General features: G+C 36.0%; 1 protein-coding gene across 5 annotated transcripts; it reads left to right on the forward strand.

The window, feature by feature from the left end:
* The first annotated feature begins 668 nt into the window (after positions 1–668).
* On the forward strand, positions 669–27,863 carry LOC131143524 (cell division control protein 2 homolog). 5 transcript variants are annotated; one of them, XM_058091890.1, is made up of 11 exons: positions 669–913; positions 1,448–1,501; positions 10,775–10,821; positions 10,917–11,101; positions 24,543–24,663; positions 25,623–25,796; positions 26,198–26,361; positions 26,450–26,525; positions 26,632–26,712; positions 27,041–27,191; positions 27,395–27,863. In XM_058091890.1, the coding sequence occupies exons 3-10, from the start codon at positions 10,810–10,812 to the stop codon at positions 27,128–27,130; spliced, it is 903 nt and encodes a 300-aa protein (XP_057947873.1). In that variant the 5' UTR covers positions 669–913; positions 1,448–1,501; positions 10,775–10,809; the 3' UTR covers positions 27,131–27,191; positions 27,395–27,863. The 5 variants fall into 5 exon arrangements, with proteins under 5 accessions (XP_057947873.1, XP_057947874.1, XP_057947872.1 ...); XM_058091888.1 differs by lacking the exon at positions 1,448–1,501 and adding an exon at positions 1,169–1,297 and having other exon boundaries at positions 670–913; positions 27,449–27,863; XM_058091887.1 differs by lacking the exon at positions 1,448–1,501 and adding an exon at positions 1,169–1,222 and having other exon boundaries at positions 670–913; positions 27,449–27,863.

Here is a 27,863-nt window from a genome sequence, read left to right on the forward strand (position 1 = left end):
AATGAAGGTGTAGGAAAAGAGAAATAATTACACTAATGGTATGTAGGAATGGAATAGGATTGAAGGGAATAGAATTAAATTTATCACTTAATTTGGTCATATTTTTTGTACGATTTTTCATTTTATTCCTTTCCTATCCAATTTTTTTTTTCTGCAAACCAAACATATTGTAATAGTTATTAGGTTTCCCATGATTGGGAGGAGTTCTTGGGTCATTTTAAATCCAATATAGATTTTGAAGAGGATGCAAATAATATAGTGCAAACAAGGCGGAAAAATAGATTCAGAGGCCATGAAAACATCTACCTTGCCTTACACTATAGTCATAATAAAAATTCATTAGATACTATAGTCATACACTATAGTCATAATATACTTTGCCTTACACTATAGTCATAATATATAATTGAAAGGTATAGAGGAATTTTTTGAGAAGGATATGAAATAGCAAAATTTCTACTCTCAAAATAAAAATTATAGCATACACTATAACTTTTATTTTGGGAGAATAGATTTATAATAGAAATAGGTAATTTGAAAATAAGTATCAATCATGACTGCCTGATGAAAACTGGTCCAAAAATTTTAAAACTGGTCAAATAATTTTACTACTTATTTTTGCATGCTTAGAAAAAAAAAAAATAAAAAGAAAATAACCTATTGCCGCGGTAGAGGTTTTCAGAATTTCAACATGTACTCGAACCATTATCCATCCCTTTCTACTTCAGACAAAACAATCGGAGCACGTGCCAAGAGAATCGAGGCGGTTAGATTCTTAGATTCGGAACCAGACAATCCTTTTCGAGGGAAATGCCGTTATGTTAACGCAAATTCTTTATATGTGATTCGCGCCACATTTCATTCTCACTCTCTGCAATCAGATGCCGTTCTTCCCGCGCTATATCTGCTTTTGGTACTCTCTCTCTCTCTCTCTCTCATCTTTGATTATGTTTAATTTTTTCTTTTTGTTTTTCTTTTTTTAAAAATATATATATTTACGCCCCTATATGTACAATTTTTTGATGTTCGTTTGCGTTTGATGATCGTTCATTTTTGTTCTTGATTTTGGTTGTAGATTGAGTCTTTTAGTTTCTTTTTTCCATTTTTTCTTTTTCTTTTTCTTTTATTTTTTGAGGCTGAAGATGAGGTATTGATGTTTATTTGACAGATTCTGATTTAAGCTGGATTCTTTAATCACCGTTCATCTGATATTGGCTTCGGAGTGAGTTTCTCCGAGTGCCTTTAATCTGTCTTGCCTCTGTTATCAGCTGCGAGTTTAATGCTTTTGCGATTATCAGTTAAGATTGATCTGAATGTTTTTTTTTTGGTCAATAATTAGTCAAAATTTCTGATATGATTACCCCCCTATTTGAATGAAATGTGTTTTTCCTTTTATGACTGTGTCCCTAAGGTTGTTTCTGTTAATCTTTTTCTGATGCTGATGTAGGAATCGTCGTTGACCAGTTAACCTGAAGAAATAAAGCACTCAGTGGCAGAATTTGTTATTATTTAATCTATTTTGTTTCCCGTGTTATAGCTTCCTTCATTGTTCTATACATTTTATTTTTTTTGGTGGGGTTTTTTTTTGTGGGGGGGGGGGGGGGGGGGGGCGGGGAAGAAACTTGTAGTCACAAAAATATTTTGTTTTTTGTAGTGTATTTGTTAGAAAAATTCTTTAACAGACATAAACAAATTATTTGAAATGTGCTTAAAATGGAGGGTCAGTGATGGGCAACTCTCCTTATCCCCCCCCCCCCCCCCCCCTCTTCTCTCCTCATTAATAATGGGGCAACTGGAAGTGGAAAACAATAAAGTATTAGCTTTAGAGCGATTAAAGTAAACAGCCAATTGTCTTACTAGGATGTAAATACTTCCAGAACCCTAAAATTTTAGCACTCTCCAAGACAATTCGGAAAATCCTAGAAAAGTTAAAATCTTGGAGTACAATTACCCATCAAATATCATAAAATTTCAATTGTGTCTCAATAGGAATCAAAATAATCCAAAATTGAAAACAACTGAATAAGAAAGCTGCTTACAGGCTATCAAGGCAATCAAATCTGGGGTCTAAAGTGGGCTCTCATAGACAAATAGTGCCAAGGCTCATCTAGGGTTCTGTGCATATGTTGAAGGCCTCATCTCTTCTAGATCAAAGTTGGTCCTTTGAAGTTGAACTTAAAATGCTAGTTTTTCCAATAAGTCTTCTTGTGATCGTATTGGTCCATGAACGCTACTAAAATGTGTTATACTTCTAGTAATGACGAATATTCTTCTTGATTTTGATATATAATAAAAATATTGCGTGCAAGCTATCACTTGGGGAAGACTCCTGAATTCAACAAATCAGATATTTAGTTCAATTAACTTTACACCTTGACCTTTTAGATCAAGTGGGGGTAGGGGGTGATAGTTGAAACTCACAAGTGAGGCAGAGATTGTTGAGGAATTTCACATGTTAGCTTGTCCCATGTTGAAAAATTGAGTGGATGATGAGTGGCTTATATATATGGATGGGCTAAATATCTAATGGCTTTAGATTTTAGGTTGCTCATGTATATCGAGTCCAGCAAGACTCTCCAAGTGGTAAAAATGGTATGAGCAGTGGCAGAGGTAGGACCTTTTTCTAGTCTAAGATTTTTATTAAAATATTTAAAATTTTAAATAATTTATTATCATATATTGCTATAACATTGATTTAAACATAATACTCAAATAATGAAAATAAATAAATGCCATATTAATTGCTGTGACTACAAAGGTTCTCTTTGCTTAATGATTAAATATGATGGTGATGGGACTAGAGCAAAAGAACTGCTTTGCCTTTTAGAGTTTCCTTTGGAAATTCAAAATTTATATTATTCTCTTCTCTTTGTTAATAGCCTAATAGGACGCTATTTTGTTAATATCCCAATAAGATAGGGTTAAAATTTCACAAAATCTTTTCTCTCTTCAATAAGATAGGGATATGATCTTTTAAAATTTACTTAAACTTTTAAGATTCCATAAAATTCTCTTTCTTTTTTGACTATAATATTTTAATGATTTTATTTATGGAAAATAGGTTATTCCTATTGTTATGGAAACAAATCTAGTGTTTAGATTAGATGTTTAACATATAAGAAGAGCTATATATAACCATGCATATATATATATAGAGGGAGAGAGAGAGACAGTTTGCTGTTTATTTTTTAAGCTATATACACTGCCATACATGTACGTGGCAGTTAGCTTGCTTTTTAAGTTTTCAAGGCACAACAAATATTAGAATATCATAACTATTTACAAATATTAAGATATCATTATATTGTATATTTTTTAGCTACCCCGAAAAAAATATACATATGGTGTATAAGCCTTTCAAATGGTGCAGTACACTGATTACTGCCGCCTGCTTTCACAGCCTGCACTCTGCAAGCAGTGGGGGCAAATTTCTTCCGCATATAAAATATTCATATTTTTTGAGATTGAATGGGGGCATTTGCCCACACTCAATCCAATGTAGCTCTGCTCTTGGGTATGAGAGTTGACGATTTGAGTTAGGTTGGAGTGTTCTGTTAGGATTCCCAATTCAATTGGGATTTCTAATTAATGTGTCAGGATTTCCAAATCAATTGAGATTTCTAATTGATGTGTTGAGATTCCAAATCAATGAGGATTTCTATTTAGTATGTCTTTTCACATCCTTAAGCACCACTTGTCACTGGCCTTTGCATCAGTTAGATGTGAAGAATACCTTCTTTATATGGTGGTCCTAAGGAGGAGATCTATATGGAGCAACCACCTGGGTTTGTTGTTCAAGGGGAGTCGGGCTTAGTGTGTCAGCTCAATAAGACATTATATGGTTTGAAACAATCTTCAAGAGCAGGGTTTGGTTGATTCAGTGTTGTAGTACTTGAGTTTGACCTTTAGCGGTGTGCAGTGGATCACTCTGCGTTTTATTGTCATGCTTCATCAGGGAGGATCCTTCTTAATTGCGTGTGTGGATGATATTGTAATTACAAGTGATGATCAAGCTATTCAAAGCCTAAAACATTTTCTGCAGACTAAGGATCTAGAACCATCGAAATACTTCTTGGGTATAGAAGTATTCAAATCTCATATGGGAACTATTTTGTTAGAAAGGAAGTATATTCTTAATCTTTTGGATGAGAAAAGGGTTGTTGGGATTCAAACCGGTTGATATACTCATGGGTCCTAACAACAAGTTAGTGTCAGATATGGGTGATATTTTGCTTAACCTAGGATGATATTGGAGATTTTTTGGGAAGTTGAATTATCTTCTAGTCACTTGGTCACACTTATCTTTCGTAACAAGTGTTGTTAGTTAATTTCTAGATTCTCTGAGGATAAGTCATTGGGGTGCAATAATTTGCATATTAAGATATCGTAGAAGTGCTCTTGGGAGAGGTCTCTTATATTGAGATCTAGGCCACATTTATATTCAAGGATGTATTGATGTGGATTGTGTCAGATCACCTTTAAATAGAAGATCCACAATTGGGTATTGTATCTTTCTTGGTGGCAACTTGGTTTCCTAGAAGAGCAAGAAACAAACTGTAGTGGCCAGGTCAAGTTTTGAGTTAGAGTATAGGGCCATGGCTCACACTACATGTGAGCTTGTTTGGTTGAAAAACATGTTGGAAGAATTGGGTTTTCCACATTCTCAGTTTATGAAATTGATGTGTGATAATCAAACTGCTCTTCATATTGCTTCCAACCTGGTTTTCAATGAGTGAACAAGACACATTGAAGTTGATTGCCACTTTGTTCAAGAGAAACTTGTTCAGAATGTCATTACCACCACTTATGTGAAGTCCAATATGCAACTTGCTGATTCGTGTACCAAAGCCTTGGTTGGTGCTCGTGCTAAATTTATTTGTATCAAGTTAGGTGCATTTGATATCTATGCTCTAGCTTGAGGTGGAGAGTTAGTGGTTATTTTAGTATCATTAGTATGTTAGTGCTATGTTAATAAGTGAGAGTTAGTAAGGGTATTATAGTCATCAGAATGTATTGATATGTATTATAAATATAAGGAGAGACCTATCGTCATGTTAGGTCTTTCATTTTACCAAATCTCAACATACACACACACACATGCATTGACACAAACCGAGAAACACTTCGTGGAAGAATTTTCTTCATTTAATTTGAATAATACACAAAACGTTAGCTACATACATCAAACCTAGCAGCAGAAAAGGAAAATTAACTAGATTATATCAGATCCCATGATTTATGGGATATTCTAACAGAATAGGAAACTAACCAAATCAGCCTAATTCTAGGAATACAGGCTGTTACAAAATTTCCTAAAATAGCTAACTATACACGTATAGAATACAAGTCGTTAAACACATTTTCCCAGACTCCCCCTCAAGCTGGAGAATTTGGTATTTTCCATTCCTAGCTTGGATACAATACTCTGAAACACTGAACTATTTAACCCTTTGGTAAGTACATCAGCAAGTTGGCCATGGGTAAACACATAAGGTGTACAAATCAATCCGCTCTCCAACTTTTCTTTGATGAAGTGTCTATCAATTTCAATGTGCTTTGTTCGATCATGCAATACCGGATTATGAGCTATGCTGATTGCGGACTTATATTACAATAGAGTCTCATCAGACCATCCCACTTAATCTTTGTGTCTTCTAAGATAATCTTCAACCGAAGTAGTTCTCATAAACCCTGAGCCATTGCGTGGAATTCTGCCTCCGCACTAGACCGAGCCACCACATTTTGTTTCTTACTCCTCCACGTCACAAGATTTTTGCCAAGAAAGGTGCAATATCCAGAGGTCGACCTCCTGTCAACAATTGACCCAGCATAATCGACATCTGTGTATGCCTCAAGAACTAAGCTTCCATCCTTTTAAATAGAATACCTTTTTTTGGTGTCCCTTTGAGGTATTGTAACACTCGATGAGCTGCCTGTAGATGGACTTCCTTCAAGCTATGCATAAATTGACTAGTCACACTCATTGCATAAGCTATATCTGGTCGTGTGTGAGATAGATAAATGAGTCTTCCTACCAGGTGTTGGTACGTTTTTCTATCTACTGCTACATCCTCCTTTGCCTTTCCAAGTCTAATGTTAGGATTTATTGGAGTACTTGCTGCCGTCTTGCCATTTTCTTTGAGGAGATCCGTGACATACTTTTGCTGAGATATAAAAATGCCTTGTCTAGAGTGAGCCACCTCGATCCCAAGAAAATATTTCAGCCTCCCTAATGCCTTGATCTCAAACTCCTTAGCCAAACATTGACTCAAAATCTGTCTCTCCTTATCATCATCCCCTGTCACTACCAAGAGGGTTGTGACTCCCCATGAAGGTGAGTGATTAAATGAACAATGCATGATCCCCTTGGCTCTATCTATATCCCATGGCCATCATAACTCTTGCAAACCTTCCAAACCATCCCCGTGGTGATTGTTTAAGACTGTACAAGGCTTTCTTCAGCTTGCGCACAGTATGAGCAGCCAAACTATTCCCATAACTTGGCGGGACTTCTATATAAATTTTTTCCTCTAGCTCTCCATGCAAAAATGCATTCTTGGTATCAAACTGCTGCAAGTCCCAACCATAATTAGCTGTTAGAGACAACAAGAATCTAACAATGTTCATCTTCGCAACTTGAGCAAAAGTCTATAGGTAGTCAATTCCATAGGTTTGAGTATAACCCTTGGCCACTAACCTTGCCTTGTATCTCTCTATTGATCCATCTGCCCTATACTTCACACTGTAAACCCATTTACACCCCATGGGTTTCCTTCGTGTCAGCAATTCCACCAACTCCCAGGTTTTGTTTTTTTCCAATGCCTCCATCTCCACATTCATAGCCTTTTTCCATTTCTCATTGGATAAAGCCTCGGATAAGGTGGTAGGGATGAAAATGGTGTTTAAGCTAACAAGGAAGGATCTATGGGATGGTGAAAATTTTTTGAAGGACAAGAAATGTGAGAGAGGATATAAAGGTTGTTTTGTGCACTCTCTAGTTCCTTTTCTAACAGGAGTGGGAAGATCTTGGTTATTAATCTGAGGTTCGGTTTCAGCTTGCAATGAAGGGTTAGAAATTGTTACCTCATTCTCAGGATCCGAGTTGGAGTCTCGGACATGCACAGATTCAGGGACAGTCACCTTCCTCCTTGAAAACACTTTGCCAAATCTCACATTCTCAAGAGCAAAATCAGTTTTTTTTTGGGAAATTTCGAGCATGGGTTGGACATATGATTTGGCACAGGATTTGGTACAAGCTCAGACACGGACTTAGACACCGGATTTGGCACAGGGGAACAAGAAACTGGTTTAGATACGGGAAGTGATAGCAGATCAAGTAAAACATCCCTATCCTTATCTTCCATTGTTGAACTCTCCCCCTGAAGATAAGGAGTGGTGAAATAGGACTCTTGTTCATTGAAAGTAACATCTGTTGAGACATAGAACTTCTTAGATGGAGGATGATAACATTTATACCCCTTTTGAATCAAAGAATAACCCGAAAAGACACATTTTAATGCCCTCGGATCTAGCTTTCCCCTACTTTTACTATGAATATGAACAAATGACGTGCACCCGAATATCCTAGGGACAAGATTATTTGTAGTGTGTAGGTAAGGATAGAATGTTGAGAGCATTTCCATTGGAATTTTGAATCCCAAGACTCTGGAAGGCAAATGATTTATAAGATGAGCGGCTGTAAGAATTGCTTCCCCCCAAAAGTATTTAGGCACATTTTTCTGGAACATGAAAGCTTGGGTTGACTCAAGAAGGTGACCATTTTTCCTTTTTGCTACGCCGTTTTTGTGGGGTATTGACACAAGATGACTCGGGTACTATCCCTTCCTTCTGAAAGTATGGAGTTAGGATTTGATTGAAATAATCCCTAGCATTATCTGACCTAAACCTTTCGATATCAACCCAAATTGATTTTTAACCATAGAACAAAAATTTGGGAGACCGGTACTGACATCGGGTTTATGTTTGAGCAAGAAAAGCCAAGTAACATGAGTACAATCATCAATGAATGACACAAACCATCGTGCCCCAGAAACATTAGGAATATTAGAAGGACCCCAAATAGCACTGTGAATGAGATAAAAGGAATAGAACTTCTTTTATTACTGACTGGAAAAGATACACGTTTGTGTTTAGCAAGTTCACACACTTCACAATGAAAATTCTCAACTTTTAAACCTTTAAATAAAGAAGGAAACATAATTTTAATGACTCTAAATGGCGGATGTCCAAGTCAGCGATGGTCAAGCCAAACTTTCTCTTTATTGGACGAAAAATGCTCAGAAACAAAAGAGAGAGATAATTTGCCCTTGGTAATGCTTGACTGACTCGGTGCTTTGAGGTAGTAGAGTCCATCCCGTTCTCTAGCATGTCCAATCATCCTCCCCGAATCCTCGTCCTGAAATACACAATAACTATGATGAAAGACCAAATTGCAATGTAAATATTGAGTGAGTTTTTGAATAGAGACAAGTTTTGTGGATAATCTAGGAACAAGGAAAACATTTTATAAAATCAGTGATGGGCCTATTTTGACATCTCCTGCACCTGCTACAGTGGTCATGGAACCATCGGCTGTGGCTATTTTCCTACCGTTTGGGCATGACAAATATGTGAAAAAACCATCAGTGAGTGGGTCATATGGTCGCTAGCTCCCGAGTTTATGACCTAGGAGTTGGCAAAGGTTTCACCTGAGACATTTAATCCATTAGAGGTAGGAAACTCATCTGAATATGCCAATGAGCAAGTACCTGAATATTTGTCAAGATTGCCAATAAGAGATCTCACCCTCTTTGACCTCATCTTGGTTGAGACCACCTAATTGCTGTGGTGCTGCTTCATTTTTCTGTACTGCAGCAACTTGAGCCTGACCATTGTTCCTTGGCTGCTCTACTTTCTGTCCCCGTTCTCAGCTTGGAGGTTTTCCATGAAGTTTCCAACACCGTTCACAAGTATGGCGTGCCTTCTTACAATAAGTGCACCACAAGTTGTCCTTGTAATCACAGTTCTGGACCTTTGGCTGACCAGGTCTCCCATTTTCAAAAACTGGTGCGCGTTCCACATTTGTGACTGAATTATTGCCACCACTAGCCACCATAGCCGAGCTGATCGTGTTCTGTGGTTCAAGCATCAGACCTGTACTGCTTTCCTCCCCTCGAATTAGTGCCACCACCTCATTAAAACATGGAACTTCCTGCTTGCCGAGAATTTGAATCCTCACTTGATCGTATTCTGGATTAAGTCCAACAAGAAAATCGTAGACTCTATCTTGCTCGATGAAATCATTTAGAACAGTGGCATCTTCAGGACACTTGGTTTTTATCACTCTATAATGTTCAAGTTCTTGCCACAAAGATTTCAATTGGTTGGCATATTCAGTAACAGATTTACTCCCTTGTTTTGCTGCAATCGTCTTCTCCTTCACTTTTTATACTTGAGCCGCATCTCTAGCTTTTGAGTATGTCTGTTGAATCGCATACCAAATATCCTTGGCAGTAGCCAAGAACATACATGTGTCACTAATCTCAGGAATCATAGAATTCCACAGCCACGCCATATTCATGGAATCTTCTTCATCCCATGCTTCAAAACGAGGATCTCTTGGTTTTGGCCCTGTACCCATGAGATGGCTGATCTTTCTCTTTCCCTTCAGCACGGCGTGGACAAGTTGAGACCATTTGAGGTAGTTTTTTCCATTCAGCCTATATGCTGCCTGGATATTTTGCAATTCCCCCGGCTGTTGGGATCGAACAATCTCCTCCGATTGTGTTATAGCGGTCATCTCTGCAACCTCTGACATTCTTCACGAACAATGATCTCTTGTCGATTAAGGTCAATTACTCGAAATGGAGACCACCTGCAATGAAGGCTGGCAAAGGTAGAAATAAGAATGGAAACTGCTCTAAGAAATTTCAGCAATGAAGGCTGAACAGAAAAAGTGCAAAAAGACTCTGTTTTTTGAACTAAAAAACAGGGTAAAACAGGGTACAAAGAAGGAGCAGTATGGTCTTGGCAATGAAGGTCTGTGTGAAGAGGTTTTTAATCCCAGAAAAAAGCTTTAGGCTCTGATACCATGACACAAACTGAGTAACACTTTGTGGAAGAATTTTCTTCATTTAATATGAATAATACACAAAACGTTAGCTATATACATCAACCCTAGCAGCACAAAAGGAAACTTAACTAGGTTATATCAGATCCCATGATTTATGGGATATTCTAACAGAATAAGAAACTAACCAAATCAGCCTAATTCAGGGAATACAGGCTGTTACAAAATTTCCTAAAATAGCTAACTATACACATATAGAATACAAGTCATTAAACATGTTTTCCTACACACACACACACACACACATATATATATATATGTATGTATGTATATATATATATATATATGTATGTATATAGACATATAAATACACAGACACATCCACACACATATAACTAATTTTGCAGTTTTGAGGTTTGAGATTGAAGAACTTTCCAAGTTTTTTTATTCTGTAAGGCGTGGAATTGTTTTCATTTACTTTATTGTTTTATATTTCATATTAGCGGAACAGTATGCATGATTTTGATTTTTTGTATCTTTCAGTTTCTTTTTAGTTTTGAAATGCTATTGGCAATACTTGTTCTGACAATTGGTGAATTTTTTATTTTATTTTATTTGCATGTTTGTTGAGCATAATATGATTTATTTTAAATGTTTTATAAACTTATTCTTTCTTGATGATTGGGTTTATTTTTGAACCTATAGATTTTTTCTGAAGTGGATCTGTCATACCTCATCAAATGGACAATAAGGTAGTTGGCCTATTATACATGATCAAGTATATGATAAGGTTATGGTTTAACATTTCTTTACTAATATTCCGTTAATGATGCTGGTGGATTTGTAGTATGAGGTCATTCAAAAGATTGGAGAGGGCAGCTTTGGCATGGTTTACAAGTGTTTTGACCGTGTTACCAATGAGATTGTAGCTGTAAAAATGATCCCCATTTTGGATGTATTGGACGGTGTCCCAAGCTCAGTGATGAGAGAAATCTCACTTCTGAAAGAACTACATCACAAAAACATTGTCAGGTGACATTACTTAATTCCAGTTTTATTGTTAGACTAAAATATGGAAGAATAAAATTTGGTATATTGGTTAAACCCTTGTGACCCTAAGCTTTGTTTTGATTTTGTTCAGAGTAATGTACTGTTCTCTTTTTCCTTAAAACATGAAAACGATGTAAAAGTTATTAAATGCTTAGTTTATGTTATTAAATTTTTATCAGTACAATGAAAAGTAGATATGTAGACATAATGGGAATTAGTCGATATGTTGTATTTATGATTAATGTTGATTCATTTGTATCTACAAGACAGTAAATATGAAACCCACTGCACAATTTGTATATTTCTAGAATTACATGCAAAAGAAATAGCCCAAAAGGTTCTAAGTTTTTCCTCAAATTTTATTATTGATATATTCTAGGTATGTTTAGTCCCTACGTAGGGTTTCAGGCTTAACTTTCATGCAGGATTTTGCCAAAGTAGGTTTGGGATAGCCCTCCTTGTGGCTCCAACATGAGCCATTTTCCCTGTATGTACCGTCTGTCCATATGGATTGTTTATTTGCATGTACTTTGGAGAGATAGATGGGTCGAAAAGCCATGAAATCATGATTGACTTTATGGAATGAAACTCAGTCCAGGTTGGTTTGATCAGATCAAAGTCAAACCATTGTAAGACCAAGATATCAATTGATTGGTAATTTGAGACTTAATACCTACTAATTCAATTTCTTAAAAATTTTGTTTGCAAAAATTTATTTTTCATCAACTGCACGAGGGTAATAATCCACAAAATCTACTCATGCAAGGAAAAGGAACAAGTATTGACAAATAAACTAGGCTGTCTACATTAAAAAAGCATTTCCTTTGATAAACCCTTGTGACCCTAAAGTCAAACTTGTTGGCCTAAGATCGTGATGTTTTGTATACCAAATTTCTTTTAGTATGAAGCTTCAATTTATTAATTCGCATGCTACACTTTTCTCTATTTGTACTAACCAACAAGAAGTAAAATTCTGTTAATGAAAAAATTTATCATGGACATGGAGAGCAATTATTGAGAAGAGAACAAAATCAGATTTGTCTATAATGCTAAAATGCATTCAATTGAGTATGGATATGTTCATCCACAAGTTTGATCATTTTATTTTATTTTATTTATTGAAGAATCCTTGATTTGGCCATCAAAATGTTGAAAACCTTGGTTCAATGATCCCATGTCTTCATTGTAATCTTGAATTTGGTGTTTTTATTCTACTTATTTCGTTTCATACTTTGCTTCTTTGTTATTTAGTTTCTATTTTGTTATATTCCAGTCCAGTCAAAATATACATTTCTTTATTGAAAGGATCAAATTCTTAAAAAAAAAATCAACTAGTACTGTGTGTTCCCGATTATATTTATGTCATATCCTCACTTTACTGAGATTACATAATTTATGTTGTTAGAGGTAGCCTTTAGACTTTACAACTGATAGTTTAACTCCTTCACACCTTTGAAACAATGCAGACATATGCCCATTCCCTCTTACATGAAATAATAAAAATGACAGTTGTACGGAAAAGTATAGCTTATAATTCCTGACAGTTAAATTATTAATATATTTGTGTTTATCCAGAAAAAGCAAGCTTAATAATAAGCACTCAGTTTTGATTCAAGACATCATATAATCATCCATTCAAAAACTGCTCTCCAATATTGTGTATGTAATGAGAGAGAGGGCGCTTATGTCAATTAGAATTATTGTTTTCTTATGTTTTGTTGGGTTAGATAAGGTGGGTGTTATAAGCCTTTGGAGTAGTCCAAGAACTGACCTATTGGACTTTTTCAAGATGATTTGATTCAAATATGGTAAGTGCTCAGTTTGGTCTAGATCAGAAAAGTGGAGAGCTAATCTAGATTATAGCAGTTCTAATCGAAGTATAAAATGATATAATGTGGGGTACATTGAGCAAGTTATTTGGGTCAAATTGCAAGTACTGATTGAATTGGACATCTCAAAGTTGATAATCAGAAAATTGGGGACCTCATCTATATTATAGTAGTTCTTATTGAGGCAAACATTGAAATGATCTTTTAAAAAGAACTTGAAGATATATTTATTGACGCATACCTTAAACACATGTCTCTCACTCAACAAGGATGTAGTTTATATATGAAGAAAATATATGAACTAAGCTTAAGTTTGGTGGATGTAGGCTTCTTTCCAGGAGGGGCTAAAGTTCTCTCTAAGATTAAGGCTTTTATTTGGTTGGTTGTTCTAAATAGGGTTATCACTAACAATTTGCTGCAGAGTAGGAGGCCTTTCAAGGCTTTATCTCCGGATGTATGTTCCATGTCCTGAAAATCCAAAATCTGCTTCTCACCCATTCCTTGATTGCTCCTTTTCATGGAGGTTGTGGAATTTTTTGGATTATTTGGAGAAAGTTGGGTGTGCCCAGAGTTGTCAGAGGATTTGTTGGCTATTTCATTTTCAGGTTTTGGAAGGGGTAAAAAGATGGTTTGATTTTGTGGAGGTATGTGATTTTTGCAGTTTTGTGGGGGGATTTGGTTGGAGAAGGAATGCTCATATTTTTATGGGGAAGAGGATGTCTTATATTATGCTTTGGTATATGATTAGTATCTGGCCTCTTTGCGGACTTTTGCATGTTTCAGAGGGATTTTTTTTCCCTATTTACAACATGATTGGCTGGCTGGGCTCTTTTGACTTCTTTCAATTTTTTATTTTTCAATCTTACAAGGAGGATTTCTTATGCTCCTTCTTGTACTTCTTCTTCACCTTAATAAAATCTTTTCTTTTTTCAATCAAAAAAATTTCTCTCCTTACTTGATTGTTAATTTAATTATGGAATTCTCCCCCTACAACAACAACAACAAACTATAAGCCTGAAGTCCCACTTGGTGGGTGTGGCTACATGAATCCTTTTTTTTTTTTTTCCAATTTACACAATTGTGAGCTATTTCCTTTGAGAAACTAAGGGTTATTAAAGCCTTATTCACTATCTCATTCCAAGCTATTTTAGGTCTACTCTTACCCTTGCTACTGCTACTAGCAGTAAGTAGCTCACTCCTCATTAGTGTACTATTTTGTCCGCATTGCAGAGGACTGAACCATTTGAGCCGCAACTCTCTTATCTTATCTACTACAGGTTCTATACTTACTACGAATAGGATCATTTCCTAATTTATCTTTTAATGTAATATCATTTATCTACTTTAGCGTTCTCATATCAACAACTTTAACTCTTTCAATATGTTGTTTCTTAGTTGACTAACATTCTAATCCATATAGCATGTGTAGCGCCCGAAACCCGAGAGTGGGGCTCGGAGTTCTAGTTAAAATAAAAACTCCCTTATACCATAATTACTGCAACCTGCCCCAAGCAGGGAATCCCGGGTGCACCTGTCATTACTGATAATAAGCCATACAGCGGAATAAAAACACCTCAATTACATTACCAGAGTTCTAACTGTCCCCAGATACATATATAAAACTACCTGTTAATATTTTACAACCCAAAAGTAACAAGCATACTAGCTGGTGGCTCAACAGCTTTGTCTACCACTCCCAACAATAAGCTAGGTACGGTTCCGTGTAGAACCTGAAAAATGAGATGGATAATGGGGTGATACACTTCTCAGTAAGGCAGATTAGGTTATTATCAGTCTGTGGCTAGCATGAGTTTTCGTGTGAACATATATTCATTATTTAACTGCATCTGAAATGGTATTTTAAAACTGTCTTGGAATACTTAAAATACATTTAATTTCTGAATAATATACTATTGGCTTAATATAGCCCCTTTATAGTAAATTTGCCCATATATGCATTAAAGAAAACACCCTGTATTGTTGAAGTAGCATCGTCATGCTTTCCCATCGACATGCTTCCCCCCATGACGGGTTGTGCGGCTCGAAGGCTGGATTTAGCATATGGTTGGCCGACTATAGCTAAGTCAGAGAAAGGTAGTAAGTACGATTGTGCCTACCCTATACCTGGAACTACATCGGCAGGGTCACCCAGAACTATATCGGGAGGGTTCCCCCAGAACTACATCGGGAGTAGTACTGTACCTAGGCCACAAATCGACTATCCCGCATCACACTTCCATCCCCGTGTGATTGCACTCACTGGCCAAAACATAGCTACGGTACCGTACTCGTAATATCACATCTGATCCTCAGGGTTCTTAAATCATATATGGCAATTTTTGTTATAAAAATTGTAGTCATGAACTCACTTTCATAAAACTGTATAAAACATTAGCTGTTCATAAAACATAAGCTGTAAAATATCTGTCATATACTGTCTCGGTATAAAACTGGCATATCAAAACTCGGCATCGAGCCGTCATATCACATATCAGCTTACAACCGTCATATCACATCTCGGCATATAGCCGTCATATCACATCTCGGCATATAGTTGTCATATCATACTGTATCATAACTGTATAACAATTCTATTTGTTTATGCAATTTTAAACCATTCTCATGCCACACAATTTTTATTTGATAAATCATAAATATAATAAACTGTCTGGAAAACATACAAGTTGCTGAAAATAGGGGTATGAGCATCTCCAGGGTTTAATTTAACTCAAACTATATATTTTACTGAAAATAAGAGATGTTCAAACCATTCACTTTATTTTTTCCCAAAAAAATGTATAAATGTCAAAACAACCATTTTCATATGCCTGATTCGTTCATAAAATCATAAATACTGTTTCTGTAAACATATACTACAATTTATTCGATTCATATTTTAAAAATAACTGACATAATCTAATCCCCTTATTTGTTCTTGAAGAAACTACCTAAAACCTTCAAAACCACGAAACCTAGCTGCTCGATTCTGCTGAAGATCGATGGCCTATGTGTTGGGAGGAGGGAGAGAGGATTAAGGAGTACTTGAAGGTGATCTGGGAGGCTTAGGAGAGAGAGAGAGAGAGAGACTTCCAAAACCCTAATTAGAGAGAGAGAGAGAGAGAGCAAATGAGAGTTATGAAGAAAAATTATGTTACTTAGCCCTTAAGTAACTCAGCCTGCAGGAAAATTGTCGATGGTTTGGCCACTTACCAAACCTATTTTGCCTGTGTAATGCTCTCGGTTGTTTGCCCTTGTAGGAAAACCATCGATGGTTTTTTTGAGACTCCTTGAAACCGTCGACAATTTGGTCTTGTGCCAAACCAATTTCCCTCTTTTCTTTCCATTTCCTTTTTCTTTTATTTATTTCTTATTTTCTTGGTTTGGGTTACTATAGCATGGTTGACCTTATAGTCATCGTATAAAACTTGCTCTTTAATTTTAAGGATATTCTACGATCACACAACACACTTGAAGCACTTATCTATTATACTTAGCTTTCTTTCACTCCATGTATTACATCTTGTTGTAAAGTTAGAGATGGGGGAGAGAAGAAGAAGAAAGCAAGACAAAGAAGGAGGTGACAGCTTTCTAGAGACTTATGTTCAGCTCTAGTCTGCCCTTTTATATATTAAAACTAAAAAATTGACAGATAAAATACCCCTACTTACACCACATAATTACTAAAAAAATCCTATCTCTTCTAACACTCCCCCTTAAGCTAGAGGTGTATACAATCACCTAACCCTAGCTTGTTATAACCACTAGACAAAGCAAGCTTAAAATAAATCCTTTGTGAAAAATCACCAAATTGATCCATAGATTTCACAAATGGAGTCTTACAACCTTCTTCAACACAACATGCTTTATTAAATAACAGTTAACTTCAATGTGCTTTATCCTCTCATGAATCACTAGTTTGCTAGCAATATAAATGGCAGCTCGATATCACAAAACATATCTATGGGCTTCTTGACCAAGAATCCAATCTCTAACATAAGAGACTTCAACCACATTAGCTCACTCATAGCATGAGCCATGGCTCGGTATTCTGCTTCAATAGTAGATCTAGCTATAGTAGTTTTTTTCTTACTATAGAAGGCAATAAGATATATATAGTATCTAGTAGTAGACCTTTGATCATCAATTGAGCTAGCCCAATATGTATCAAATTATCTCATGATCACAGAGTCTCTACTAGGAGAGCATAAGATACCTTAGAATCCTATTAACAGCACCTAGGTGTGTTTGTTTGAGATTTTTTAATCTAATTGATCACCCTCATAGCAAAAGATATGTCGCGTCTAGTGATAGGCAGGTAGATCAACTTGCCAACCAATTGCCTATATCGATCTTATATTCAAATTATGTTCTAACATCCCTAAGCATCTTCACATTTAGATTCATAGGAGTATCAACCAGTTTAGCTCCCAACATACCAGATTCACGTAGTAAGTTCAAGGTATATTTTTGTTGAGATAGATTCAATCCTTTGTTAAATCATACAATCTTAATACTAAGAAACTAACATAGAGTACCCAAGTCCTTGATATGAAAATTTTCTTGAATCCATTGCTTGGCATTCATGATCCTACTTTGGTGGCTAGTGATGATGATGTCATCAACATAAACTTCTAGAAGCACCAAACCTCTCTCGTTTTGGCAAACAAAGATCAAATGAGAACTTGTCTGATTCGTATATGAAACATGAACAAAACATAGACACCCAAAGAAACAAGGTGCAATAGAGAACATGGATGCTTTTGGATACACGATAGAGAAGGGAAATTGTCCCCTTAAAGCACTAGAGGGCATCCTATTCAATAGAAAACTAGTTGTAAAAGAGTTTTGGTCCAAAAGGCTTTAGGAACATGCATATGAAAGAGAAGAGACTGTACTATGTCAAGTAAATTTCCATTTTTTTATTCATCTATTCCATTCTACTTAGGGGCATGTATTACGAATGCATGATATTTGATGAAAAATTCCTTTGGGCAAGCAAAAGTTTGAAGCTCATTTTGAACAAATATAACTACATTATTAGATAAAAAAATTTGAATACTAATGCCAAACTAGGTTTTTATTTCCCCATAGAATTGAGAAAATTCTCTAAGAAATTTAAACATGTATTTTAACAGATAGATCCAGGTCATACGCTAAAAATCATCCATAAAAGACACAAAATATTGATGACTAGTCAAATGCTCGACACTCTAGGGACGCTAAATATTTGAATGACTAAGAGAAATCAATGATTTACTATGAGACTCAACTCTACATGAAAATATGTTTGTGTGTTTTCCTAATTGACATGCAGAACACTCAAAATGAGAAATACACATGTTCATAGGAAAAACTTGTTGCAAATTTTGAAGTGATGGACGAACCAAACAAGTAGGCCAATGATCTATAGAAACACCATGGGTGGAAATTGAAGAAGTCGTACCCGTATGACAAGAATTGGATCTACCGCCACCACCATTGAAATAGTACAAATCATCCTTCTCAAGCCCTTCACCAATCCTCTTCTTTGCCTAGAGATCTTGAATAACACAATGAGCAGGAAAAAAGGTCATAGAACAATTTTGAGACTTAGCTAATTGACTAACTGATAATTGGTTGAAGGAAACTTTAAGTACATATAACACATAAGAAAGAGGAACAAAAGGAAATGAAAGAATATTGCCAAAACTAGAGACCGGTATAACTGGACCATTGGCAAGAGTAACCTTGGAGTGTAAAGTAGTGGGTTTTGATGACTTAAATAAATTAGGACTACTTGTCATAGGGGAGGAGGCACTAGAGTCAATAACCTATAGTGAGGAGGATGAAGAGGCAAGAAGCTTGGTTGTATTTGAATGGGCTATAGTAACACTAAATAGAAGATTGGTTTTGAAGTTGTTGAACTGTGTAGACATGATTGTTATACTTCTCTTGGAACATGGTAGATGATGTACTTAATTCCCTAGTGGAGTATCTAGGTGCAATTGAAGTGTCAATAGTAAAATCATCCTCGGCAAGAGACTTATTGGCCCAAGTAGGTTTCCCATGGAGATCCCAACATTGATCATTAGTATGATTGTGCTTGCCACAATGTGTGCAAATGCGAGAATTGCCACAAGCTCCTCATCCTGATATGCTACCTTTGATTCAACCACTATCCAAACCTAGTCCTTGTCCTAACACTTCCTTGACCATGGTTAAATGTAGTGCTAACCATGGTTAAACTATCATATGAAGAAGCTCGAGAAGATTGAGAGCCATCTTTGGTGATCCATTGGATTCCAGCATATGCTTCATTCATAGATGGTTTTGATTCTCTTGTAAGAATCTAATCGGGGATGGGTTGAAGCTCTGGACTCAACCCAGCCAAAAACTTGGCAGCCAAGAACTTTGCCCTTTGCCTCTTAAACATCTCAATGTCTGAACTAATAGGTTGATAAATGTTGAGTTTCCCCCATATACCCTTCAGAGTGCTACGATACTTAGTAATGGGCTTGCCTTCTTGGTCATATTTGAAAATTTTCTTGTATAGGTCAAAAACATGAATTTGATTTTTATCTTGTGAGAAGCTTTCACAGAGATCATCCCGTATGGCCTTGGCTGTTCTATGAAACATCACATTCACAACAATTCATGGCTCCATGCTATTCCACCACCACACAAGCAATATGTCATTCTCTTTCATCCAATCTTCATAATCCTTGGAAGGCTGGAGATGGAGGAGAATGCATCAAATATTTAAATTTTCGTTTCTCGTTAACATACACATGCACTGCCTAAGACCACAAAAGGTAGTTGGAGGATCTGACCAATTTAATGGTTGGGATCTGTATGTTAATAGTATCAGTCCAAGCTCTCTATGTAGAGGCTGTCAAAATCACCCCCAATATGGTACAATAACTGCACTCCCCTACTGGGAATGAACATCACAACATACAAAATCGGGCAGCACAGACAAGGACAGAGCAGAACTTTAGAACTTCAAGATGGCACACATGGAGCATAAGTTAAAATATCCTATGAGGAATTACTTGACCATGTGGAAGTGGGCAGACTACAACAAGCACCGCTAGCACTTGATAAACAACCTGGCAGCACACATGTATGATGGCTGGCAGCAACTAGAACTAAATGCCAGAAAGAGCAGGAAATAAAGTTATTGAACACAAATCAAAACCACCAGCAACTGATACAAGATTGCAGAAAACAGTCATGAACACACAACATCATCATGCCACAAACAACCAACGAACATCAAGACAAACAATAGTAGATACCAGAAACAGAGCATCACCTCAGATCAGAAAATGACCATGAACACACACTTAACATCCTACCAACAATGCTGCACAGAGAAACCAAGATGAGAAGTGATCTTAAACAACTTTCATACCAACCAAAAAAATCAGATTTGAGATCTGATTAGGGGAAGTAAGAAAGAAAACGAAAAATGGAGTGTCAGACTAAAAAAAAAAACTTAGAAAATATGATTTAGAGGAGATTAATGCTTTGATACCATGTTGTAAAGTTAGAGAGAAGAAGAAAAGAAGAGAAAGAGAGAAACTAAAAAGAAGAAAGCAAGAGAAAGGAGGCGGCAGTTTCCTGGAGACTTAAATTCGGCTCCAGTTCTGCCCTCTTATATTAATAATAAAAATCTTGAATGACAAAATTACCCCTACTTATACCACATAATTGCTAAGAAAGCCTATCTCTTCTAATACATCTTCGATTTCTCCTTCAACTTGCATGACAGATCTAAGGTATCATAATGTACTAGTGCTATTAATTGCTTGACCATAAGTTTTATCATTTTTCTAATATCCCCCCTGCAATGACAGAAATTACATTTGATATATTCTACTTCTACTTAATCTAAAACCTTTAGATTTTAAAGCTTCTTTTTGAAATTCAAACTTAGATTCATTTCCACCTCTGGTTTCATCAATCAAGACAATATCATCTGCAGACAACATCCGTGGAACCTCATTTTGGATGCGTTTAACATAAGAGCTCAAAACAGATCCTTGATATACATGCATAGCGATTGGAAATTTTTTAGACTCTCCATCTCGACCTAGAGTCTTAACACTAGTCATGACTCTATTGTGCATAACTTCTGTTTTCACCTCTGCATTTCAAACTTCAATAAGAATGTCATCCAGTCTTGTAGCTTTTTCATTTTCATCTTCTAGTTCATTAACTCTAATAACACTCAATTTTTAGCCTTTATTCACTTGTCAACTGTAATTTTAAGCTTTCTACTTGGTTTTTGTTAAATAGTTCATTAAAGCAACTCCACCATCTTTCTTTTATTTCTTCTTTTTTAGCCAAGCTACTATCATTCTCAATTTTTTTTTTATACATTTTACATTATTTAAGTCCTTGCTTTTTCTTTCTCTAGCACCATCATTCTCTTTTTGCTTCCTTTGTGTCAAGACTAGTATGTAAATTATTATTCTCTATGTTTAGCTTGACTAATGTTTTTTTTTTTTGGCATCTTTTCTTGCCTCTTTTTCTATATTTTTTTCCATATTTTATACTAAATTATTTTTATCTTTACATTTTTTTGGAAATCTTGACCCCACCATCCACTTTCTTTACTAGCCAAGAATCTTCCTCTAGAATCACCTAAGCTCTTTTTTTCTATCTTTTTAACAAAGCTAGCTATCCTACTCCACACATTGTTTGCATCTATGCTATGCCCTTTAGGAATCATCAACTTTGATCATTTTATTTTTAAATTATATTATATTTTCTCCCTTTAGGTTTCACCACCTAGCTCTCTTGCATTGATTGTTGTTAATCTTTCTCTTCCATTTTGTAATACATATATTTAACATGAACTCTATGTTGTATAGTTAAACTTTATGTGGGAAAACTTTACAATCCTTGCATCATGAATGATCTATCCTATTATTTAAGGGAAAAATCTATTTGACTTTTATTCCATCCACTCTTGAAAGTTATTAAGTGTTCTTTTCTCTTCTTAAAATGTGTATTCATTGTAATGAAATCATATAACATGACAAAGCCTAAGATCATATCAATAGACTAACTTTTGTCTCCATATCCATGTCCTCAAGGTATCCTTGCATAACCTGTGTTGTCCTTCCATGTCCTTTCAAATCAGCTTCTACTAATATTTTCTGAGTTGGGGAAATAATATATTAGAAAGAAAAATTACTAACTTTTAGATGAATTAGAAGTGGATGAGATCAGTTGATTGCTCTTCATTGGAGATGGTATTGGAGGGTCAAGCCAATAATTATATTTTCCTTCATATATGAGTTCACTTGCTTAGTGAGAAGCGTGTGTGTTTAAGCCGATATGTGTGTGTGTGTGCATGCATACATGCACATCAAGCAAATGAATCGGTTCATGAAAAATTTTCAAATAAGAAAGCATGCTTTCTAAAATATTAGTAAGAAAAAATGAACTCCTTCCAACCATTGAAGAACACACAGAATTAAAAGTACAAATTGATTCAATTTGTTTAAAATAAAAAAGGAGCTATTAAACACCTGTACACACACTCGTGTGCGCTGATGGTATCTGCTGTTGAATATCATGGTTTTGAAAAGACAATGATCAGGAAATTTGAATGGCTGAAAGGGGAGAAGTCTAATTTTTGTCTTTTTTGAAACTCTGATGGGATTCCTTCCATGAATGAAATGTCTATGAATGAGAAACAGAAAACTCCTGGATATTACTAATCAATCAACTGCACATTTGGAAGCTGCAACAAATTGAGAGAAATGAACACCATGGATCACTTGTATTCTACTTAAATCATGATAATGATTCATCAAAATGCACATTTTGAGCATGGGCCACATGGTTGGAGGATGTGGTGGGGAATGATGGTTTGAGCCTTCTATCCATAATAGCAATTAAAAAAATGATCAAAATAAATTTAACAATCATGTGTATTTTAAAATATTTCACCAAATATTGTAGGGATGAGTGAAAGTAAATAATTAAATGAAACCTTAAATTGTTTAAAATATGGCACTTTCTTGAAGGTGGTTAAGTGTATAATTTTCTTGTAAAAATGAACAGTGTATGAACTTTAGGGGTTTCCAGAAGGGCAGAACTGTAAGTTGGCATTTGGCCTGTTCGTCAGCTGAAGAAATCAAAACAAAGATTAAAACACCTTTTGCAATGATACATAACTGCCAAATCTTTGATTATTGTGTTAATTATATTTGGATGAGTTAGAGGTTGGCCCAGGGTCTAGCAATTTGGGTTTGAATTTAAATAAGTTTAGACTCCAACATATATTTGTAGCTGGGGTACGTATTGTCAGGTGATGTTACAGGCAGAGAAATCTTAGATTGGCAAATTATTTCTGTGCAAGTTTTTCCCCACTTAAAGAACATACAAAGATAAATGAAGGAATTATCTTGAAACAATGTGGATATGGAAAGGTGGCAGGGGCCACAGGAAGCATATAATTTCTAGCTAGTTTAAAACTCATCAGCATATTTGATAATGTGAGAGTGAATCATTAGATATGATTTTAAAAGCTAAGTAATAAATGAGTGCCTTTCCCAGTAGGGCTGAGTGCTGATCAGTTAAAACCGAATTCACCGACTGAACTGACAAAATTCGGTGAAAACGGTTTGGTTAATATATTCAACTTGATCGGTTCGGTCAGAGTTCCATGAAAACATTGGTTTTCTGTGGTTGGTTTGGGTAATGCGATTTTTGGTTTGGTTAATTGAATTAACTAACAAAAACAATATATAATAATATATCATATATTTTCATAATTTAATTTTTTGGATTTGGGCCCTTTGCTGCACCCCCCCCTAGCCCTAGTCCCTGAGCCGCAACTCCCTTTCCCCCTCAATGCCCTCATCCTCTGCGAGTCTAATGGCAAACTCTACCCCCTTTCTGAGCCTTCTCTAATTGGCAATTTCCGTCCCCCTCCAACTAATCAGCAATCGCCGTCGCCAATCGCGGTTCAAGACTTCGAGTCAGTCGACAATTTGAGTCTTCAACCTCCTTTAGTGACTCATTTGAATCATTTTGAGTCATTTGATGCTTCGAGAGTTCGAGTCTTTGACCTCCTCCAGGACCTCCACCTTGCCAATTGTCCTCCTCCTTCCTCCACCCCCATCACCAATTTATCAGAAGATTGATAACTAAAGTTTGAAGCTTGAAGTCTTGAAGAGTTGAAGGCAAGGCATTTGTTACGTTTTTACATCTTGTAGGCTCTGCACAGTGTTAATTAGTTTGGTTAATAAAATTACCGCTGAGGGTTCTGTTAAGTCCCTCAGTTTAGTTTGGTTCGGTTTGGCTTCCTCTTTAACGAATTTCTTTTTTGAATTTGGTTAATTCACCGAAATTCACAGACCAATTGCTTTGCCCTACTTCCCAGGCCCACAATATGGCATGGGAGAGTGCACTGGATGTTGCATTTTTTTTTTGCAGTGAGAGCACATTTTTTTTTAGCATCAGAAAGTGCATTTACTTGTAAATTTGAACCATCTGCTGCATTATCATCTTTAATTGGACTAATTATAATGTGTGACACCCTTTTTAAGAACAGATTTATCTGGAAAAACTATTTGATTAATTTTTGAGAACAGGTTATTAGATGTCACGACCACTGAGAACTCTGTGTGTCTTGCATTTGAACATCTGGATCTTGACTTGTGGAAGTATATCAAGAGACAAAGGAGTGCTGTGAGAAATACTCATTGGCTAAAGGTGGGTGGTATCTTTCAGTCATTTTGAGCATCTTTGATATGAAAATCTTTCTTTTTGTAAAATGTATATTATAGCTTTTGAGCTGATGCACAATGTGATTTGTTGTATGAAGGAGCTGGTGCACGAGTTTAACTGTCAAACAAAGACAACAAGAAAAAAAATTCAAAAAATAGTTGTACAAAAGCACTGATTTGATTCTGTTTGAAAGCCTACAGCCATGTGCAAACATAGAAAGATATCACAAAGAGAACAATAAAATTACATGACTTGCCACTTAATTTCAAAATTTACAATTAGTTATTTCATTTACTGGATCTTTCCTATTAAACTCCCCGGAAAGATACCATAACTTCCAGAAAATCCCTTGAAGAAAGATAGTTTACTAACTCAACAATTTGATTAGTCACCATACATATTGTGCTGGAATGCACCTATCCCACTCTTCATCGTGACACCCACCCTCCCCTGTCCAGCAGCAGGAGACCTGGCACGACAAAAGGACTAATGTGGGAAATTCCATTACTGCAGAATTATTGTCATTTAAAAAAAATAAAATTCAGGTTAAAATTTCACTTTAAATATCCTCTAGAACTTCATGGCATTGGATTGTTCTGAAATCAAGAGCAATATGGGCAAACATTTAATTTCATACCTACCAAATTACCAAGAAAGTTCATCTTATCCTGAAAAGAAATTGTTCAATGCAATCATGTCATGAGTGCATAATTAACCTCTGTACTGAACTGAAAGGTACTTAGGTATTGATCAACCAGAGACTTGAGGATATTTTCTGAAGTCATAGTAGCACATGACATAGGCACATGCACACTGAGTTTTGATTCCTTGCAGTTATCTAGATTTTAGATTTTGACTGTTGCAGCCAATTTTATTTATATTACCAGTATTATTTCAATCAACATCATGACTTTCTTTTTCTTTTTAACATAATCTCTTCGCAGAGTTTCCTGTATCAGATTCTTTGTGGTCTCCACTATTGTCACTCTCATAAAGTTATCCATAGAGATTTAAAACCTGGAAACTTGCTGATAGATGTTCAGAAGAATATCCTGAAGCTGGCGGACTTTGGAATGGCTAGAGCAGTTGGTGTTCCTCTCAGAACACATACTGCAGGGGTATCAATTTTCGCATCTTAACAAATTTTGATCAAAATATATTGACTTATCATTGGGACGACTCTGTTTAAGTTCTTAACACCCCTCCCCCCCACTCCTCCAGTGGGACGAAAAGGAAAAAAAAAAAAAATCATTTTACTGACCTTTTTCTCTGTAAGAAATGTCATCTTCTTGAATGCTATTTGCCACTTTACTTTTATTTGAAACTGGCAGCTGTCATACCAAGTTTTTTATAGAATACTAAGCTGTACTAGGGGTCTAGGAAAATAACTCTTCTTAACATTTTGAATGTAGAGGGTTTTCAACAGCTGATTGTATCATCAGTATGTTTCAATTCAGATCATTCAAATAGTGTATTGGCAGCTTCTTGTGGTTTTTAAATTTACATTAAAATTCTCCAGGAGGGAACTGTGGGGTACAGGGCACCTGAAGTCCTTCTTGGTCTAACCAAATATTCCACTCCTGTTGATGTATGGGCTGTGGGTTGCATATTTGTTGAGATGGTGAATGGGACGCCTCTATTCCCTGGTCTGACTGAGGTTGAAGTATTATCTCAAATGTTCAGGTGTGGTATGGCTTACACTAGTCTAGTGTTTGTGTGGATATCAACTATTTTCGGTTGGTCTTATTGACATCCAATTTATTATATGAAGGGTATTTGGTGTGCCAAATGAAGAAACCTGGCCTGGAGTGACTTCACTATGTGGACCTGATTTTGATTTAAGCATGGTAAAAATTAAAAGAGGATCTGTGGTCTGGATTTTTATTTGATCTCCTGCCTTGGCATTCTTGTAAAATTATCTGTTTTCAGCTCATTTACTCTTCTTTGTTGCAGTTTAAGACTGCAGATTTTGAGAGACTGGAGCTGGCAGATGTGGTCACTGGCCTTGAACTAGATGGATTTGATCTTCTCTCTGTTGAGTGTAGATTTTATTATGTAGAAGGAGTGTAGAATTTTGAACATTCATGAACCCACAGCCTAGAAGATGAGAACTTGGAGCCTAGAAGTTTTGTTTACAGTGGAGGCACACAGCCTCTTGTTCTTATAATCGCAAAGGATAAGCTTGTACAACATATGGTTGTTATTAAAACAACCATGTGTTAAATCAAGCCTTTTCATTTTAGTACTTACATATATGGGTTTATATTACATAATAAATTTTATACATGAAGCGATCCTCAACTTGTTCTATGTACAGCTGGCAGCTTTCTCATTACTTATGCCCAATTGTTTGTTTTTCCAGAAAATGCTTTGCATGAATCCTGCTGCAAGAATAACAACATCTGTCGCTCTCATGCATCCATACTTCAACGATGTCCAGAGTGCACCTTGATACTCCTTTCTTTGCCGTATCATTGTTGCTGCTACTTGGGAATATTGACTTGAGGTGAATGGTACGTTCACTTGGTGAAATTTTTGTCTTTGAAGCTGGTCATATTATTATTATTATAAAGAAGCAGTTTCTCTCTCTCTCTCTCTCTCTCTCTCTCTCATGGATGCTTCACCAATGGCACATGCGAGCTTTCTGTAAATTCTTCGTTACAACGCCCGTAGATTTTCTGTATTGCTATTGATGTGGTTGTGGCTGTTGGTGTAGGAAAAACTATCCTGATGATTGATGTTAACTTGCTTTACCTGATGAACTCTGTAGGACCTGGTACTATTGGGGGCTTGGGATGAGATCAATCATTTTAGCAAATGGGGAGAGCTACCTAAAGCAAATGGGGAGACCTATCTACCACTCTCTCTGTATCTCTTAAACACTGGCTGATACTTATGAAAATATCTGAATCTGATCTTGCCAACTAAACTCAATGCTGAATTTGTTGAAGACACGAGTCATTCCAAAATGTACCCTTATTCTCATTGCACGGTCTCCCTTTTCATTTGTGCAAGGTTGACATATATGAGCATCGAGCAGGAAGCCCTCTCCCCGTCTCTTTCTCCGATGACTTCAGCTCTTCTCCTCTCTATCCCTTCATGATAGCCAATTCTCTTGCATTATATTTGCAATGATTTTAAAATAAAATTTAATTCAACTAATTCCAATTCAATTTATTTAGAAA

The sequence above is a fragment of the Malania oleifera genome, chromosome 11 (assembly GCF_029873635.1).
Source record: "Malania oleifera isolate guangnan ecotype guangnan chromosome 11, ASM2987363v1, whole genome shotgun sequence".
NCBI classification, from domain to species: domain Eukaryota; kingdom Viridiplantae; phylum Streptophyta; class Magnoliopsida; order Santalales; family Ximeniaceae; genus Malania; species Malania oleifera.

What these genes read in the sequence shown, in the direction of transcription:
- LOC131143524 (XM_058091890.1), top strand. An exon ending in TCAGAACACATACTGCAGGG is followed by an intron (nt 25,797 to 26,197) that starts GTATCAATTTTC and finishes AAAATTCTCCAG; the next exon opens with GAGGGAACTGTGGGGTACAG. An exon ending in GTATTATCTCAAATGTTCAG is followed by an intron (nt 26,362 to 26,449) that starts GTGTGGTATGGC and finishes TATTATATGAAG; the next exon opens with GGTATTTGGTGTGCCAAATG.